General features: G+C 44.1%; 1 protein-coding gene across 1 annotated transcript; it reads right to left on the minus strand.

The window, feature by feature from the left end:
• Positions 1-3,780: 3,780 nt before the first annotated feature.
• Positions 3,781-20,504, minus strand: GNPTG (N-acetylglucosamine-1-phosphate transferase subunit gamma). The gene is made up of 12 exons (XM_034420652.3): positions 20,375-20,504; positions 20,235-20,286; positions 20,061-20,128; positions 19,900-19,954; positions 19,725-19,808; positions 16,330-16,423; positions 15,694-15,808; positions 14,799-14,881; positions 6,986-7,108; positions 6,617-6,698; positions 4,210-4,360; positions 3,781-4,017 (listed from the first exon to the last, which is right to left on the minus strand). Exons 1-11 carry the CDS (start codon positions 20,451-20,453, stop codon positions 4,242-4,244), a joined length of 954 nt encoding a protein of 317 aa, XP_034276543.1. The 5' UTR covers positions 20,454-20,504; the 3' UTR covers positions 3,781-4,017; positions 4,210-4,241.
• Positions 20,505-20,507: the final 3 nt, after the last annotated feature.

Genomic DNA, 20,507 nt, shown 5'->3' on the forward strand with positions numbered 1-20,507 from the left:
TAATGTGAGGCAAATTATAGATTTATTGGAATATCTTGAGAAGAATAAACAGATCTCTGCAGTGCTGGTGTTTTTGGATGCGGAGAAGGCCTTTGATCGAGTGAACTGGAACTTTCTATTAAAGACTTTAAGAAAGATGGATTTTGGGGATCAGTTCGTGCAGGCGGTTTCAGCAATTTATCAAGAGCAAACAGCACAAATTATCATTAATGGAAGTTTAACTACAAACTTCAGTATAGAAAAAGGCACAAGACAAGGTTGTCCATTATCCCCGTTGTTTATTTTAACTCTAGAAGTCTTGTTGAACACAATACGGGACTCGAGCACTTTGAATGGAATAGTTATAAGGCAAGAGGATTACAGAACAAGGGCATTTGCAGATGATCTGGTTGTAACTCTAACACGGCCGATGGAATCAATAATTCAGGTGAAAAACATTATAGAAGAATATGGTATGGTATCAGGATTTAGACTGGTATCAGAAAAAAACCAAGATGATAGTTAAAAATATGACAGAAGATCAAAAGAAGGAACTTGAAAGGAAGGCAGGTTTTGAAATAGTACCAAAGGTGAGATATCTAGGAGTTCAAGTTGCAGATTCAAATATAAAACTGTTCCAAAACAATTATGAGGTGTTGTGGCGAAAGGTGCAAAAGGATATGGAAACCTGGAAAAAACTGCAGCTGTCTCTACTTGGAAGAATAGCAGCAGTTAAAATGAATGTTCTACCTAGATTTTTATTTTTGTTTCAAATGATTCCGGTGCTTAAAAGTGATAAACAGCTGATGGAATGGCAAAAAGGAGTGAATAAGTTTGTTTGGAATGAGAAAAAGCCAAGAGTTAAATTGAAAATTATGCAAGATGTTCGTGAAAGGGGTGGTCTTAAACTTCCAAACCTACGATTGTACTATGAAGCAGCAGCGTTGACACAAGCAAGTGATTGGTTTGGAAGGACAAAGACTGGAATATTGAATATAGAGAGTTATGATCTTGAACTTGGTTGGCATGCATATTTATTCTATGAAAATAAAGTGGATAAAGTATTCAACAGCCATATGCTTAGAAACTCCTTGATGAGAGTATGGAAGAAGCACCGGTTCAAATGGGATTATAAAATACCGTTGTGGTTGGATCTTGGTCATATCATACGGAATATAAATATAAAGTCACTCGGGGGAGTTTTATACAAAGAAGTACTTTTTAATGATGGGGGCAGATGGCAATTAAAGACATTAAACACACTGTTGGAAGAAGGGATTAATTTAACTTGGTTACAGTATAATCAACTTCAACTGAGATGGAGAGAAAATCAAAAAACTGGTTTAATGTTGCATGAAGAAGAATTGGTTAGACAGATAAAAGAGAGAGGCCCAATGTATATCAAGAGGGTTTATAATGTTTTGTTAGAAAGAGACTCAGAAAATGAATTGGTTAAAGATTGTATGATAAAATGGGCACAAAATTTTGCAGAACCAGTTATGATGGAAACGTGGGAAAAAATATGGGTCCAGAATGTTAAATTTACGCAGTCACAGAATTTGAGGGAAAATTTTTATAAAATGTTTTATAGGTGGCATTTAGATCCTAAGAAATTGTCGTGCATGTATCCTAATGTTCAACCAAAATGTTAGAGATGTGATTGTTTGGATGCTACATAATATCATATATGGTGAACTTGCAAGAAAGTGAAGGCTTTCTGGATAAAAATTTGGTGGGTTATGCAAAATGTTATGAAGAAAAAACTCAAATTTTCTCCTCAATTGTTTTTATTGGGCATAGTTAAGGGTTTTTCAATGGGTGAAACAAAATTGATATTGTATATGGTGACAGCAGCTAGGTTACTGATTGGTCAATACTGGAAAAGGGATGTTTTGCCTACTATTGAAGAATGGACTTTGAAGGTGGCCAGTTTTGCAGAAATGGTGAAGATATCAGCATACTTAAAAGAACGGACTCAAGAGACTTATGCATGGGAGTGGAAGAAATGGATAGATTATGTGCAGAATAAATATCAAACTAGGAAGTACCAGATAGCTTTTAGTTGAATGTTGTGTAGAAATGTATAGTACACGGGGGGGGGGGGAATAGAAGGGCTGTAAACTATGATATAATATGATTTGGATTTGGATTTGACCTTGGGGAAGTCATGGGAGGAGGGGAGGGTTAGGGAGGGGAAGGGGGGGGAAATGGGAAAATTTGTATTTGTAAAACTTTTTCAATAAAAAAAAAAAAAACGCTCATCCTGTAGGTAGCGAGGAGTCGCCCTTCAGGATCCTCCGCCCTCCATGGGACAAAGGGAGCCTGGGGTGGTTCTGGTGCCCATCATTTTCTTATTGGAATGATAAAATCCTGGAGTTGGAATCCCCAAATCATCAGACAAACGGCTCTTTTGCCCAAATAACTTGTGAAGTTGTAAAGTGGGTCATCATGTGACCGACCTCAATTTATAACGTTTTCTTTGTGGCAGACCTTAAACAAACCCGTTGTTCATTATGGGGCACTTTTGCCCCAAACCAGAAGTAAACGCCTGTTTTCATCAAAAATATGAATCGCAGCCATGTGACTGGGGGATGCTGTAGATGGCCATAAATGCAGGTTGGTTACGGAGCACCCATAATGCAGCCATGTGAATTGGGGTGGGGGGGAGGAATGGGGGACTGGCTGTCAGAACTTGGAACCGGGTCGAAAGGGCCTTTAGGGAGGCCCATTACAGCTTTGAATGTTTGCCAGAGTTGAGGGTTCCCTGGATCACGCACAAAGCTTTTTTCAACACAATTGAGATAAAGGTTTGGTTCCCAGCACTTATACAAGAGTCCTCAAGGTACGATGGATGGAGCCTGCCCGTTACAGTTGCAGAATGTTCCCCATCCCTGCTCTCCCTGATGTCCTTCAATGAACGAACATCATTTGCAAAATCTTGGTAGAAGCTATTTCCGGGCAGGTTCCACTTAATGGTCTCCATCCCACTTAGTAAGAGAGACTCCTGGCTCATTGCCTTTCCAAGAGTATGTACTTCACTGAAAGCAAAAGTGATTACAGAAGGAGTGAAGTGGAATCTGCCTGCTTGGCACAAAAGATGCAATTAACTTTCTCCCCTGGCCAACCCCGTTGTCAGTCAGTGTCCAATTAAAAGTCCTCTGCTGGTTTAGGTAATGGATCCCTGTTGGCACCTTCTCCATCTCGGCTTTTTTTGGCTTTCTGTTCGACTGACGCGTTTCACTTTCTGGGCTGGCACGGCTTGCCTCCCAAACTGCCCTCCTTTCCTCCCGCATCCCAGTCTCTTCCCTCCCTCCACTGCTCCTCACTGCTAATGCCCATTTTACAGTAGGCTTTGCGCTCCTATGAAAATCTGAGGCGGTGATGCTAGCGCTGGGGAGCGGCTGCAAATGCCAATGAAGCTTTGCTCACTTGCTCACCGCTTGACTCCAGCTGTGTGGCCTAGTTAGGGTTAGGCACAGACCTGTCCTGGGAGTTGGGAACCTCTGGCATAGACCATTTCATCCTAGAAGCTGACAGCATTGATCCCCACTCCTTCCTCTCCCCCATCTCAGCACAAGGAGCTTTATTATAATCTTCCAGAACTGGCGACACCAACGTTTCTCTCTCAAAAAGAAGTTCACAGGCGGGATCCGGTCAAGAAACATTTTGGTATAGGAAACCATGTCAGTAATTCAGATTAAAACTGATTTTTTTTACCCAAAATGAATAGCAAATCTGTTTCTTGTGGTCCAGAAGGAAATGTATCCCCCAAAGTCAGTAACAGACACAGAAGGTGCAGCATTGTTTGAACACTGGATCTTTATTCAAAGGTCCAAGACAAGATATTCTTCCAAGTCCCACTGAGAAAAGAAGGGCCACAGCAGCACCAGCAGGACTGTTGAATGTGTAAGGCTGTCACTCCTGCTCTTGCTGTTCCATGTTTGCGATGCCTGAATGGGGCTCCAGTTGCCATTATCCACAAAGGAGCGGAGTCTGGTAGCTCAAGCCACCGTTTGCTGTCCTCACATACAAGACTCTCTGTTATGGAAGGAAGGAACACGGTTGAAGGAAGCTGCCCACGTAAAATGCAATGACTGAGCTCCCCATTTTCCTGCCAGCATAATCACAAAAAGAATTCCAAATGGATAGAACTTCTGAACAAATGTTGATTTGAACAAAATAATATGGTTATGGATTATTAAAAATCGTATGTGGATGAAAATACTTTACCGAAGCTGGGAAAAGCGGACAATTCAATTTTCTCACAAGGCGTTGTCCTGAGTTTCAGCATCTCCATGCCTGTTAGCATTTGAAATAGTGCTAAGATCTGACTTTTTCATCCCGAGTGCTTGCGGAATATGATTACCATCTCTGTTTCCAACTAGAACACAGGGGGGAAAAAACTACTTTATACAAGGTTAATCATAGAAGAAGTCATAGAATATTGATAGAGTTGAAAGGGACCTTGGGAGTCTTCTAGTCCAACCCTTCTCAAGTGCTGATGGCTAACCTTTTTGCTGTCGTGTGCCAAAAGTGGAGAGAGCGCAGGGGGACTGTGTGTATGCATGCCCGTACCCATAATTCAATGCGCCGAGCCCCCCCCACGCATGCGCGCGCGCCCCATGCTCTCCCTGCTTTTGGCACGCAATGGCAGGGTGGGCCAGAGGCTTTCTAGGAGCCTGGGGAGGGCGAAAATGGCCTCCCACCCCCACCCCAAGGCCGGAAATAGCCCATTTCCTGACTTCTGGTGTGTGAAGACTACATATCTGAGCAGTTTACAAATGTCAGCATGTTGCCCCCAACAATCTGGGTCCTCATTTTAGCCGATCTTGGAAGGATGGAAGACTTGAGTCAATCTTGAACCCGTCAGGATCAAACTCCTGGCAGTCGGTAGAATCGGCCTGCAATACTGCATTCCAACCACTACCCCATCACAGCTCATAGATAGTAAATAAATGACAGGTTAATAATGTGAAAATAGAATTAATTTAAAACTTTTGGGGGACCTGTTTCAAGGTGTGAGGAACTAATATCGTTGCAATATATTTATCAGTATTCATCTAGGAGGGATAAAATGTGTATAAATGTTAGTGTCTTTTTTAATACACCTTTTTAAATGTCTTTGTGTTTAAATGTCTGTTTAAAAAAATGGAATTTGTATTTTAACTTTTTAAAAAATAAAAATAAATTGCAAACAAAATCAAAATAATTGTGGTAACTGTCAGCTGAGACTTCTTAAAAAGGAAAATAAAGATAGCTTGGTCTCAAAGTTATACCAAGGAAGAAGAAAACTAGGAGGCCCCTAAATGAGCCAATGTGGCTGAACCAGCAGCCCCCTATTCAAGGAGACCCCAGCCCCAGAGAATGCAAAGCCTCATCTCAGAAACAGAGGAAAGGAAAGGACAAGTGGGAAATAAGAGAGGCAAAATCCAGCAAGAATGTCTTCAACTATATCAAAGGCAAAGGAGATGGCTTATTAACATGTGGAAATTACAATTATTACTTTATTATTATTAGCTTTTTATCCTCCCTTTTTTATAAATATATCTCAAGACTAACCTAATACCTCAAGAGCATACCTAATACTAAAGCCCTAGGTAAGACCACACCTAGAATACTGCATCCAGTTTTGGTCACCTCACTATAAAAAAGATGTTGAGACTAGAAAAAGTGCAGAGGAGAGCAACCAGGATGATTACAGGATTGGAGACTAAAACATATTAAGAACAGTTACATGAACTGAGCATGGCTAGTCTAGTGAAGAGAAGAGAAGGACCAGGGGAGACAGGATAGCAGTCTTCCAATACTTGAGGGGCTGCCACAGAGAGGAGGGGGTCAAGCTGTTTTCCAAAGCATCTGAAGGTCAGACAAGGAATGATGGATGGAAACTGACCAAGGAGAGATTCAACCTAGAATGTCCTGTACAACAATGGAAGAGTCTGCTTATGGTTTGTGGGTTTTCCATCTCTAGAAAGTTTTAAGAGGAGGCAGAATAGTCCCATTCATGGATATATTAATTGGCTTTCCTGCATATTGCAGAAAGCTGAACTAACTGATTGATCCTTGTGGTCCCTTCCAACTCTACAACTAACTTCAATTACAGCATCAAATTTAAATTTCAGATTTCTGGTACTTAAACCAACATGAAATAATTTTAAGACTTCAAAAATTCTAACAGATATTTTGTTCCACTGAATTTCCCTGATTTTGGAAAATGAAATTTATCACTGTTGTATTAGTACAGGTAAGCCTCACTTTATGACCATGACTGGGATTGGCAACTGTCACTAAGTGATGTGGATAACTTACAACCTCACTTACCCCACAGTCATTAAGAGAGTCCCTGTGGCTCGTTAAGTGAGAGCACATGGCTGTGACTTGCTATTTTACCCCTGGCTTCTCCATTAACTTTGCTTGTTGGAAGCCAGCTGTGAAACATGCAAGAAGCAGCTGTGTGAGATTGCGGAGTCCTGCAAGGATCCTGAATCTCAATCCCAGGCCTGTAGGGAGGCTAGGAAGTTTGGAAGGACCAGTCATAAAGTGACTTTTTCAGTGCTGTTGTAACTTTGGACAACAGCTAAATATGGCAGTCATTAAGCAAGGCAGTTCTTCAGAAGGAAAAATATTGCAAACTTACATAGGACGGTTTCATATGCAATTCCATGCTGGGTTAGTAAATCTGACAATTTCTGCAGATCATTGGAAAGTCGCTTATATTCCTAGAAAAAAAAAAGGAGAGTAACTTCACATTGATTTTACCACAAAAACAGAATATATTTATACAAAGTCCAAGAGAGACGAAACAGCAAAGTGGAGAAGCTGTGAATTCAGAGAAATCGTCTGCAGTTTTTTCGAAGATTATCTTTAATTTAGCCATCATTAGCAAGACAGTTCTGAGATTTCACTGATGCCCTCTGTGAATTAATTAGACAGCCTAAAATAACCGCATCTAAAACAGCAAGGAAACCCAGTCAACCACAAGGGACTGTCCAAAGAGATCCTGTACCTTGCTGCACTTTTCTACAGAGTCAAATTCCAAATGTTGAAGTTGAGTGTCCTCTTTTTTCTCTCTTGTTGATTTTAAAAGGGAGCCTTCTTCAAACAGCTCTCTCAATCTTTTCTTGTATCCCTGAAAACAAAAGTAATAGTTACTTTAATTTTTCATTTTGGAAGGCTCAGATTAAGACACCGAAGACATTTTTGGTTGATCTCAGAAACTAAGCAGGGCTGGTCAGATGGAGACAATCTAGAAAGTCCAGGTTTATAGGCTAAACCACACACACCTTTTTTTTTTTTTTTTAAAGAACATTCTGGAAAAAGGCAATGGCTTAAGGTTAAAAATTAGCCAAGGGTTGAAGCATTCAACTGGGACTTCTTTTTCTTTTTTTTTTGTTTGCAATTTATGTTGCCATGCATTTGTTTATTCCATTTCCCTGTCAAACACAAAAATTACCTTTGAAAACATTGTCAGATCAATGCTCCTCATTGCATCATAAAGTCTAACATCTGCAAATAATTGGGTACTAAAATGGAAAATGGATACTATTTGAAAAGCAAAATATGTACACTTTCAAGTCCTCATCAATACATTGTTTCACTCCAGAGGACTCTCAGTGGCTTACAATATCCAAACACAATTTTAAAATATTAAAAACATCACAGACCCTAACAGAGGAGAAAAACAACCACAGCAGTGAAAAACACAGCAGGGGCTCCACTAAACACACCAATCTCAGGACTGGGGACCTAGCTGGATCTGGAGCCCTGAGTGGGCAGGTGCCATGGATACCTCTTCATTTCATTTCATTTCATTTTATTAAATTTGTATACCGCCCTACTCCCGAAGGACTCAGGGCGGTGTACAGGCACAAAATAAAACACATAAATACAAAAGTTAAAACATGATTAAAACCCAATTAAATAATTTGTGCCCAAGACAATTTAAAACTCCCAATAATTTAAAACGAATTAAAATTTCAGTTTAAAAATTTAAAAGAAGGGGAGAAAATTAGGCCAGGCCGGCCTGCTGGAATAGGAGTGTCTTCAAAGCACGGCGGAAAGTGCGCAGATCTGGGATCCTCCGTATCTCCGGGGGGAGCTCATTCCAGATAGTAGGTGCCCCCACAGAGAAGGCCCTCCCCCTAGGGGCCACCAGTCAACATTGTTTGGCTGACGGCACCTGGAGGAGCCCCTCTCTATGAGAGCGTACTGGCCGCTATGAGGCTGCTTGTGGAAGTAGGCGGTCCCATAAGTAGCCAGGTCCTAAGCCATGGAGCGCTCTAAAGGTGGTAACCAAAACCTTGAAGCGCACCCGGAAGACCACCGGGAGCCAGTGCAGCTCGCGCAGGAGGTGTCACACGGGAGCACCATGTTGCTCCCATAACCACCCGCGTGGTCGCACTCTGCGCCAGTTGGAGCCTCCGTGTGCTCAAGGGGAGCCCCATGTAGAGAGCGTTACAATAGTCCAGGCGGGAGGTAACGAGGGCATGAGTGACTGCGTGTAGGGAGTCCCGATCCAGAAAGGGACGCAACTGGCGAATCAGGTGAACCTGATGAAAGATCCTCCCGGTCACGGCCGTCAAGTGCTCTTCTAAAGACAGCCGTCAGTCCAGGAGGATGCCCAAGTTGTGAGCCCTCTCCGTGGGGGCCAGCGATTCGCCCCCAATAGTCAGTGATGGCGTCAACTGACTATATCGGGATGTCGGAAACCACAGCCACTCGGTCTTGGATGGGTTGAGCCTGAGCCTGTTTCTCCCCATCCAGATCTGCACGGCCTCCAGGCACTGGGACATCACTTCAAGGGCATTGTTGGGGTGGTCCGGGGTGGAGATGTACAGCTGGGTGTCATCAGCGTACTGGTGGTACTTCACCCCGAAACCACAGATGATCTCGCCCAGCGGCTTCACATAAATGTTGAACAGGAGAGGCGAGAGGACCGACCCTTGCGGCACCCCACATATGAGGGGCCTCGGGGTCGACCTCTGTCCCCCTGTCAACACAGACTGCGACTGGTCAGAGAGAAAGGAGGAGAACCACCGCAACACAGTGCCTCCCACCCCTAACTCTTCCAACCGGTGCAGCATAATACCATGGTCGATGGTATCAAAAGCCGCTGAGAGGTCTAACAGGACCAGGACAGAGGAGCACCCCCTGTCCCGAGCCCTCCAGAGATCATCAACCAACGCAACCAATGCTGTTTCCGTGCTGTACCCGGGTCTGAAACCCGACTGGAATGGATCCAGATACGTCGTCTCATCCAGGTGCTGGGGAAGCTGTTGTGCAACCACACTCTCGACAACCTTCGCCACAAAACGAAGGTTGGAGACCGGACGATAATTAACCAACATTGCCGGGTCCAGGGAAGGCTTCTTGAGGAGAGGCCTCACCACTGCCTCTTTCAAGGTGGTGGGGAAGTCACCTTCACCCAATGAAGCATTTATAATCCCCTGGAGCCAGCCTCGCGTCACCTCCCGGGAAGCCAGCACTAACCAGGAGGGGCACAGGTCTAATAAACAAGTGGTCGCGTTCAATCTGCTGAGAATCCTGTCCATGTCCTCAGGGGTCACAGGATCAAACTCATCCCAGATAACATTCTCAAGACCTGCCCCAGTCCCTCCCCCTGAGACTACCCAGTTGGAGTCCAGATCTTCCCGGATCTGAGTGATTTTGTCATACAGATACTGAACAAAATCCTCGGCTCTACCCTCCAAGGGGTCCTCCCGCGCTTCCTGATGGAGCAGGGAGCGGGTCACCCTAAACAGGGTGGCCGGGTGGTTATCTGATGATGCAATAAGAGCAGCAAAATAACTACATTTCGCTGCTTTTATCGCCACTAGGTAATTCCTAATATGGGATCTTACTAGTGTCCGGTCAGATTCAGAAAGACTGGCCCTCCAACTACTCTCTAGGCGACTTTTCCGGCGCTTCAACTCCCTCAGCTCCTCAGTGAACCAAGGAGCCAAATGAGATCGGCGCCGGGTCAGAGGCCGCAAAGGCACGACGCGATCCAGAGCTCCAGCGGCCGCCCTATCCCAGGTGGCCACTAGGTCTCCAGTCGAGGCGTGTGCCAGAGCCTCGGGAAATGGCCCAAGCTCCATCTGGAACCTATCAGGTTCCATCAGGCACCTGGGGCGGAACCATCTTACTGGCTCCGCCTCCCTGCGGCGGGGTGCAGCGGTTTGAAGGTCGAGACGAGGGAGAGAGTGATCTGACCATGACAAGGGCTCGGTAACTATATCCCCTATCTCAAGATCACTCAGCCACTGTCCAGAGACAAAAACCAGATCCAGCGTGTTTCCCCCCGTGTGGGTAGGGCCATGAATTAACTGGGTCAGGTCCATGGCTGTCATGGAAGCCATGAACTCCCGAGCCACTTCAGACGCCTCACCCACAGACGGCAGGTTGAAATCCCCCATGACCATAAGCCTGGGGATATCAACCGCCACCGCGGCGATGACGTTGAGTAGCTCGGGCAGGGCTGTTGCCACGTGGCAGGGAGCCAGGTACGTGATCAGCAAACCCATCTGAACCCCATGACCCCACTTCACAAGGAGGGACTCACAGCCGGCCATCTGAGGAACAGTGGCCTCCCTCGGTCTCAGACCTTCTTTAATAATAACCGCTACTCCCCCGCCCCTCCCCTGAGACCTCAGCCGATGGAATGCGAGGAAACCTGGTTGGCACATCTCAACGAGCCCCCCCCCTCCTGGCCCAACCAGGTCTCTGTAATACCCGCCAGGTCCGCTCCCCCCTCACAAATAAGATCACAAATGGGGGGGGGGGCTTTATTTACTACGGACCTGGCATTGCACAGCATCAGCCGAAGGGTCGGGTCCTGAGGGTCTGTGCAACCTGGGGAATGGGTGGAGCCTTGGGGGCCGGAGCATGTGGGAGAAGGCTCTTCCAAAGGCTGTTCCAAAGGCTGCGACTATCAGCCTGGTAAGGTAATCCAGACAAGAATCCAGGTGAACTAATTCTACTATTGTACGGCTACCTTAACAGAGTTTTGCAAGTCAGAAAGAACACCCCCCTGCCCCCGCGTTGCTTTTACAGCCCAAGAAACTAGGGAGGGTCCCTTCTGAAACATTTCTCCTGCCCACATTCCCACTGTGGGGCTAAGCTGCCTCTTATCTGAATATTCCCCTGGCACAGTCTCTTGATTTTATCTTTTTCACATACATCCCAAGTGCCCCTCCCGCAACGGGCAACAAGTCACTATAAACAAGGCAGCTGGGTGTAATCAGCAGACACAAGGTGGATGTAGAAATAGCAGCATTTTACTGCCCTTATGGAAGCCCAAATATCTAGAGCTGTCTATCTAGAGCCGTTTCAGTTGGGTTTCAGGCCTGGGTACAGCACGGAAATGGCATTGGTCGCATTGGTTGATGATCTCTGGAGGGCTCGGGATAGGGGCTGTTCCTCTATCCTGGTCCTATTAGATCTCTCACCGGCTTTTGATACCATCAACCATGGTATCATGCTGCGCCGATTGGAGGGCTTAGGAGTAGGGGGCACCATGCTGCGGTGGTTCTCCTCCTTTCTCTCTGACTGGTCGCAGTCTGTGTTGGCAGGGGGACAGAGGTCAACCCCGAGGCGCCTTGTGTGTGGGGTGCCGCAAGGGTCGGTCCTCTCGCCCCTTCTGTTCAACATTTATGTAAAGCCGCTGGGTGAGATCATCCGTGGTTTCGGGGTGAAATTCCACAGTACACTGATGACACTCAGCTGTACATCTCCACCCTGGACCACCCCAATGATGCCCTTGATGTGATGTCCCGGTGCCTGGAGGCCGTGCGGATCTGGATGGGGAGAAACAGGCTCAGACTCAACCCTTCCAAGACTGAGTGGCTCTGGCTCCCGACATCCCGGAATAGCCAGCTGATGCCATCACTGACTATTGGGAGCGAGTCGTTGGCCCCCACGGAGAGGGCTCGCAACTTGGATTTCCTCCTGGATGCATGGCTGTCCTTAGAAGAGCATGTGACGGCTGTGGCCAGGGGGCCTTCTATCAGGTTCGCCTGATTCACCAGTTGCGTCCCTTTCTGGACCGGGACTCCTTGCGCACAGTCACTCATGCCCTCGTCACTTCCCGCCTGGACTACTGTAATGCTCTCAACATGGGGCTCCCCTTGAAGAGCACCTGGAGGCTCCAACTGGTCCAGAATGCGGCCGTGTGGGTGATTGTGGGAGCGACATGGCGCTCCCATGTAACACCTCTTCTGCGCGAGCTGCACTGGCTTCCGGTGGTCTTCCGGGTGCGATTCAAGGTGCTGGTTACCATCTTCAGAGCGCTCCATGGCTTAGGACCTGGGTACTTACAAGACCGCCTGCTGCTACCAATAGCCTCCCATCGGCCAGTACGCTCCCACAGAGAGGGGCTCCTCCAGGTGCCGTTGGTCAAACAATGTCGAAGGCTCTGTAGGGGCACCTGCCCTCTGGAACAAACTGTCCCCCGGGATACGGAGGATTCCCGACTTGCGCACCTTTCGCTGTGCTTTCAAAACGTTTTTATTCCAACAAGCCGGGCTGGCCTAATTTTTAAACTTTTTTAATTTTTAAAATTTTAAAACAGGGGTTTTATTTGAATAACTGGGCCGAATTATTTAATATGCTTTTAAATCGTTTTTAAATTTTATATTTGTGTGCTTTTACTTTTGGCTATACACCGCCCTGAGTCCGTCGGGAGAAGGGCGGTATATTAATTGGAATAATAAATAAATAAATAAAAATATGAGTTATTATTTGCAGTGGTGGGATTCAAATAATTTAATAACCAGTTCTCTGCCCTAATGACTGGTTGGGTGGGTGTGGCTGGGTGGGTGGGCGTGGCCAGGATGGGCATGGCCAGGGGGTATGACACTCAACCTCCTGCAGCACTCTGCCAGCCAAAACGGGGTGTGGGAGTTAATTACAAAATGTGGGCTTTGCTTTGTGATATCTAGATCCAGCAAGCAAGGGGTATGAACTGCACAGAAAATAGTTTTGTTTGGTTATGAAGAAATATCCCCAAAATCAGATGTACACTAAATGTAGACTGACTTTTAGCTACACATCTCTCCAGCAAACAGCAAATTTTGACACTCCAGGTAAAGAGGATTCATTTTAGGATAAGTAACCACAGTTTGCATGTTGGAGGTTCCTAAAGGAATGCTAGGAAACTCTGTGCAGAATAGTCCTTCTCTGCCTGAGGCTGTAGAGACCCGGCACCAATCAAAACACTTTTTGTAAAGCAACTGATCAACACTGCCACTATTAAATGAAAATAAGAGCAAACTCCACTCCTTTCTAATACTGATGAGGTTACCTAGTTTGGTAATGAAACAGATGCAAGAAAACCATCAAGCTCAGAGAGCACCAAAGAACCCACAGTTCAACCCTGAGCTACAAATATTCTATCGATAAACACTTTTTGGTGAGAGGGACTCAGAGCCTGCCTTATATGAGATAGTTCCCAGTGGATTTCATTCTAAATTTTGATATGATTTCTGTAAATAAGGAATGTAGAATTATAATGGCTGAGTATTTGATCCGTCACACATCCCAAAAAAATAAAAATAAAAAAATACAAAGCTAAGGGATAAACAAATAAAAAACAGATTTGAAAAAAGAAAAGGCTCAGGAAAGAAGGAATGAAAGTGTAAGAAAGAGGTAAAAAGAATGACTTCCCACTTTCTTTGGTACAGATATAAGTAAAAAAATATATCCAAACTCTTACTCTAAGATTAACATTTGTCTACATTATTTCCATAATTCCTTATTTAATCATCAAAGCCCAGATCAACTTGTAATTTCAGTTTCTCACAAAAAATCCAGTAATGGTTCATATCACTTTAATCACTATTAACGAAACCACAACTGATTTATTTAATTGCATCGAACTCTATAAATAAAACAGGAATGGAAAAATCCTAAACTCTAGTCTAGACCCATGCTTCTCAACTTTGGCAACTTTAAGGTGCATGGACTTCAATTCCCAGAATCCCCCAGGCAGCATGAAGTTCGCCCATCTTAAAATTTGCCAAGACTAAAAAACACTGATCTACAGATAGGAATTTTTCCATTCCTCTTTTACTGGTTCCTACTTACTTATGAGCAATCTTAATGCAAAATCCCCATTCCCAACTCACCCTAGAGCAGGGGTTTTGGGCCTGGAAGGCCTCCTGCACCAACAGGAGAGCCAAAATGGGCTGGGGGGGCACATGACGCCCCCCCGGCCCATTTTGGGTCTCCTGCACCACCCTGGAAGCCAAAATGGGGCGCGCGGAGGGACTCCTGGGAGGGGCAGGATGGGTGGGTCCAGCCAGAGGTGGGATTAGCCAGTTCTCCAAACTGGGCAAAGTTAACAACCGGTTCGCCTGAATCGGTGCAAACCAACTGAATCCCATCTCTGATGATTTGTATTTATTGGGTTCATCCTGACTTTCTCCAACAGCACTTCAACAATCATACATTTAGTTCCCAGGGATTTCAGTGCACTTAATCTAGTCCTCTGTGGCTTACATTAAACAAGTTGATGCAATATATACTCTGTCTGTCTGTGTACACACACACCCTTTTAAAAAATCAGAAGCTTAAGAGGGCTAAATTTGGATGGATACCACCAAGAAATCCAAAAGCTTAAGGCTGTACTGGTAAATTAACGCAAAAGAGTAGATGGCAGTCAGTGGTAGACCAGACCCACATTATTATCAAGGAAATTGCAGCCATCCATTTAGCGAGCAGAAATCCAACGTGACTCAAGGGCTCACTTTTTTAGTTATTTATCTTGATATATATTTATATATCAATATATTTATATTATGTATAAGATAAAATGCACACACCTGTTTTGTGATTAAGTCATCATAAAGCAGTTGTTCAACTTCATCCCACTTTCTCTGAAGAGCTTCAGGCAAGGTTGGATAGACTGTAGAGAAGAAATGATGGCTCTTTGAGCTCTCTCTAGACTCCATTTCCTCAAAGATTAAGTTCACAGAGGCAGAGGATTACCATGCAAGCACTTTTACCATTCCTTAGCTGCCATTAAGTACCGCTATCAGCCACATCCTTGCTGGCCGAGGGAACACGAATGAGTGAAAAGGAACATGTTTGGGGAAGAATCTTATGCTCACCCAAGGAGACAAATGTTATAACAATTCTTCCCACAGGTTAATCGATTCATCGGGTGTTATGGTATCCTTGATTACTTTAAGGTATAAGATGAAAGCTTTACCTTTAACAGAATAACTGAGTTCAGCTTGACCGTACAGAAATGAAAAGTGTAGGTCGGTTTCTCTGATATGGCGACCGGCCAGTCCTTTTGGTAAGAGACCACTAATATCATAGTCTAATCTTTCCAGTGATTAATACGGACATTTTAGCAGCAGTGAACATTCTTAATTCTTTGATTTATAACTTTACCAATCCTCACCCCTTCCTGGGGAAAAGGGGCAACTCTGGGTGCCAACGAAGTCTATGGAATTGCAAGAGTTACTGGGTTAGTTACCATCAGTTTAGCAAGGCCAGTGGACTTGTGTGTTGTTACTTGTCGTATCAAAAATCAAGGCTAATTTGCAGAAACCTTTAGTTCTTGGGATCATGACACAGCAAGAAATGTTTGGGAACAAAAAATAGTTTGATATAATGGACTTATTGAACATATACAATGTCAAGATTGGAGTATAAATTGCATTGTTTCAGTTTTCTGCTTTTAATCCAAAGGAGGAATTATTTTCTCACCTAAAAGAGAATGTGGGTGACAAACAAGCGGAGTTTCAAATGTAAGAGAATAAACGCAAGTGCTTGGTTCAGATACTTGAGCCAATCTATTGTTTTTTCCACATACAAGAAGTACCTGAAAAGCAGAGGTTTGAGAATTTATAAACAGAATTCATAAATTTAACTAATTTCTCTAAATCACAGACCAGTAAAAAGAGACCTAATTAATATAATGTGCTCAATGAACTTGCAATATTTGACAGATAAAGGGAAACATATGTATTACAGCTAAGCAGTTGCAAACTATTCAGTGATGAATAATATATTTACATAATAAATAAATAAAGTATATCTAACTAGATTATCAAAAATAATGTTGATTGAAATAGGAAGTGAAGTATTAAACTAGGAGCAAACAGGCTCAGACTCTCGTCCACTCTCAGCTGCAGAAGCTCATTGGGTAACTCTGGGCCAGTCCTGCATTCTCAGCTCATCCGACCTTCCACAGGATTATTATTGCAGGTGGTGACACTAATATGCTGCTTAAACTGCTTATAAAAAGGCAGGATACAAATCAAATAAATAAATAAATGAATGAATAAATAATACAGAATGTAAAGATATATGTTGGCTTCTTTATTAGATCAAATTCTTTACCTTTGTTTCTCTATTTTTTGTTTCACAAGAATCTCCTTCTCTCATCCACATACCAACAAAAGTGTTGTTTTCAATTTCCCATTCATGCCAGATTCTAGGAAATAAGAATAATATACTTCAGATATTTCAAAGAAGGCTACTGGCAGTTTGATTTCAAGCCCAAGTTTAGAACAATTTGCTTAGGTCACCCTGATACCAGGGGATGAATCAGGGTTAAGCCTTGTTTATTTTTCTGGATCTCTCAGCAGCTTTTGATGCTAAAAACAATGATATCATTTTAGCAGTGTTAATGTTTCCTTCCACTCATAGATGCTGCTTTTAAAAAGGAATACTACTAAGAGCTACTCTTTGTATCTGCAAAATTAAAGAGTCTTGTAGTGTTTTATCTTATATCTGTAGCAAGAAACTATAGCATTAATCCAAGAATCAGAAGCGAAGCGCACCAATATGCAGTTGACATTTGATGCTACTCCATTTCATTTATATGAAGTCATACTGTAGAAATATTGAATTTAGGGATGTAAATTGTAATGGGCCAAATTGACCTGCAACTTAGATTTACTTGACTAACCTCCCCTTAGTTCAGGGAGCACAAAACATCTTCTCACTGTTATTAACATTAGCAACACACTTTACTGTGCAAAGTCCTTAAAATGGATAGTTCTCCTGAAGAGAGAAAAGAAGGGAGGCCAAAATGGCTCCTGCGAACCAGATTTCCTGCCCAACCCGAGGGCCCCAAAATGAGTCCATTTTAAAAAGATCATTTTATTGTTTCCAAACCCCTGTGATTGGATTCTTATCTTGAGACAGTATATGAATAATTGAAATAGAGTAAATACACCATCAAATCATAGGTAAATACAATGCTGTATTTACGTGAAAGAATTAGTAGCTTCCCCCAACCCACTTTTCAAATAGTTAATCTTTAAATTAGGAATTTCCAGAAATTACATCATCAATTTTTCAGCTTTCAATCTCCCAAATGATGAAATTTGTTACAGCAGTCCATAACAATCCATTCAAAAAAAAAAAAAAAAAGATAACAGGTAATCCATTCAGTCATTCAAAGCTTTAATATCCAAATGTCCAATTGTTTTTAAAGTCTCCAAATCATCTTCTTTTTTTCAGTAAAAGTTGAATAGAAAAAAGAAGTTAATGGGCTCTCAGTCACGCGTTCCTTGCCGCCCCAGTTTTCCAGATGTGGTTGCGAGCACACACACACACACACACACACACACACACACACACTCCTCTCTCTCAGCCTCTCTTCTCCACCCTTTGATCATCCAGTTAGTTTAAGAGAAACTTTCAAGTGATAAAATCAAGTCAGTCTCACCGCGATGACACAGGCTGTTTCTTTACTTTCTCTTCTGGTATAGCCTCCACAGCTTTTTAGCGACTTCTTGGTCGCTTTCCCACTGTGTCCAATTTGAGGAGCTTCTTCTAGTCTTCCTAGGGGATTTGCAGCCCCCCCTGGATCGACCAGTATGTGCTCCTCTTGTTGGTTGTCTCTTCAGGACAATTTAGGTCACAAAAGACCCTCGGACATCGGGGATATCGGCTACTCTTTAGGAGCCCCTAAAGAGTAGCCACTGCTTTTGGCTGCACCTTCTTTTCTTGAATACCACAGTTCCAGAGGCAAGTTGTTACACTGACTAACTGTTCTGTCAGGAAGTTTCTCCTTAGTTCCAGGTTGGGTCTCTCTGAGGAGCTTCCATCCATTGTTTCTTGTCCTGCCTTCAGTGCTTTGGAAAATAAATCAACCTCCTCTTCCCTGTGACAACCCTTAAAATATTGGAAGGCAGGTAATATGTCACCCCTATACCTCTTAGGCTAAACATACCCTTAGCCAGTGATTGTATGATTCAGCCTCCAAGTGCCGTATCATATAGAAAGGGTGCAGAGAAGATGCACAACATCTTCAACATCTTTTTGCCATTCTTCCAAGTCCCTGTGAGGTACAACACATTCCTGTCCAAAGTCCCTCCTGTAGGTAAACCATAGTCTAGAAATCCAAAGTTCTCTTGAAAGCACCATCCCTTGTGACAGGGGGTTTACTTCTAGAATCCTCCATTCCCTCATTGGCTGTTGACCTTTTGTTGAGAACACCACTTGTGCTCCTATCTCTTTGGCTTTCATGCCTAGCTCCTCATAGTCTCTTGATATTGTTTTCAAGCTCTTTGTTTATCATTTGCCCCAACATGAAAGAGACAATAATAATTGATGGGCTTGATTAATTTTCATCCGGTACTGTTTTAAAATACTGTCTTCAGCCCTGCATCACTTTCCAACTCTTCTTTGATTTTTTCCAAACACTTGCCGTTTGCAGCTGCAACCACATTTACAAAAACTGTCTTCCCACAATTCCTACCCCTCACTTCCACTTGAGTGTTTTGGTAGTTGGGTACATTACACAACCCCATAAATTATATCCCTAAAAATGACTGATTTTAGAAACAGAATAACAGAGTTGGAGGTCTAGTCCAACCTCTGTTCAAGCAGGAAACCCTTTATCAGTGATGCCGAACCTTTTAGAAACCAAGTGCCCAAACTGCAACCCAAAACCCACTTATTTATTGCAAAGTGCCAACACCAATTCAAACCTTTGTCAGAGTATAGCATGTGTACAATGAGATTGGCTGAGCCTCCTTCGTGCACCCCCCCAACACAATACAACTCACAGTGAAAGACAAAAAGAAATCCCTAGCCCAGTGGATCCTACTAACACACACTCAGTCCTATTGCACCATGTGAACTTATTGCATGTTGTGCTGGCCCCACAAGTCCAGCGTGCTATGTTGTTGTAGAGATATTTTTCATTCAGGAGTTTGACAGCCCACGGATAAAAACTGTTCTTCAGCCTGTTTGTGCGGCTGCCTATGCTTCTATATCTCCTTCCAGATGGTAGGAGAATAAAGAAGGGCTGACCAGGTAATTAAAGAAATTGTGTGGATTTTGAGATACACTCCCGGGATTGATTAAATATTGTTAATATTTGGCTTTATTAGTAATCCTACACATTTGGAATGTTTGGAAAGTTATGGGGGAATAATGAGGAATTTTAAAAATATTAAATATTAGTAATTTAGTAGGGGGTAACAAATACATGGCACAAAGAAATGTTATCTATGTTTAGTGTCCAATCACACTTGGCCAATAAAAAATTCTTCTTGTAAATGAATTAATGAGAAAAATGATAAAGAATTATTGTTGAAGTTGGAAGATTAGGATTACACATACTTATTTGTATTATTATTGTTAGCATTGTTTAAAAAAGATTTGACCCAGTGAATACATTGTCCACAAAATATGCATGGTGTGAAAATATATATATATATAAAAAAAACACAGACAGCAGCGAAGAGGAAGGTGGCTGTGGAGCTGGATCCTCTTACCCGAGAATCCCGCTGTAGGCATTCCATCGGAAAGTTTGCTCGTGTTGGGTGACGTTATAAAATGGGCAGAACTCGTATTTATACCTAAAATTTCAAAACAAGTCAGAGATTTATTTCCACTTTTTAGAAGGCGGTGATTTTTAAAATGCACGTCTACGGTAATTAAACAACTTACGTGGATTCCAGGTAAGCAAAGCATTTGCCCGCCAGCCTAAAAAGATGTTCAGGCCCTGGGAAAGGAAGGGGTTGAAATCCGATCAGGCTCGAAATGAGGCCGCCTGGCGGTTGGGAGACCCCGCAGCCCCGCCGGACCCTCCCTCGCCCTGCCCGGCTCACCCGAGATGGGGGAGGGCGCCGCTCTGGGCTGGAGCCGGTTGGAGGGCGGCAGGAAGGGGTTGTTCAGCCTTCTCGGAGACGGAGGGGAGACAGAAAGACAGAGACCTTTCAGAACCGCGGCGCGCGAGGACCAAGCGCCGCCCAAGCCCACCGCCGCCGCCGCCGCCGCCTCACCCGAAGCTGTTGGGCTCCTCCACCACCTTCATCTTCCCGGCAGCCGCGAGTCCTGGAAGGCGAGAGAGAGAGCGAGAGAGACGGGCAGCCACGGCGGAGGCCCCGGCAGCGCCTCGCGGGAAGGACGGCCATCTCCTCACCTCCCGCCAGCAGCAGCGGCAGCAGCCAGGGGAGCCGGAGCGGCCGCAGCCTCTTCCCCGCGGGGCCCCGGGCCGCCATCTTCGCGCCTCCGGAAGGGGCGGGGCGTTCTCTTCCGGAGCCACTCCCTGCGAT

The sequence above is a fragment of the Pantherophis guttatus genome, chromosome 14 (assembly GCF_059756535.1).
Source record: "Pantherophis guttatus breed Tessera chromosome 14, ASM5975653v1, whole genome shotgun sequence".
Taxonomy (NCBI): Eukaryota; Metazoa; Chordata; class Lepidosauria; order Squamata; family Colubridae; genus Pantherophis; species Pantherophis guttatus.

Excerpts from the sequence above, each read along its gene's own strand:
- GNPTG (XM_034420652.3), bottom strand. The coding sequence starts at position 20,453 with ATGGCGGCCCGGGGCCCCGCGGGGAAGAGGCTGCGGCCGCTCCGGCTC. Across the intron at positions 19,955-20,060 it reads GGCGCCCTCCCCCATCTCGG|GGCCTGAACATCTTTTTAGG; the intron begins GTGAGCCGGGCA and ends TTCCTTTCCCAG. Across the intron at positions 7,109-14,798 it reads ATGACTTAATCACAAAACAG|GGATACAAGAAAAGATTGAG; the intron begins GTGTGTGCATTT and ends TTTTGTTTTCAG.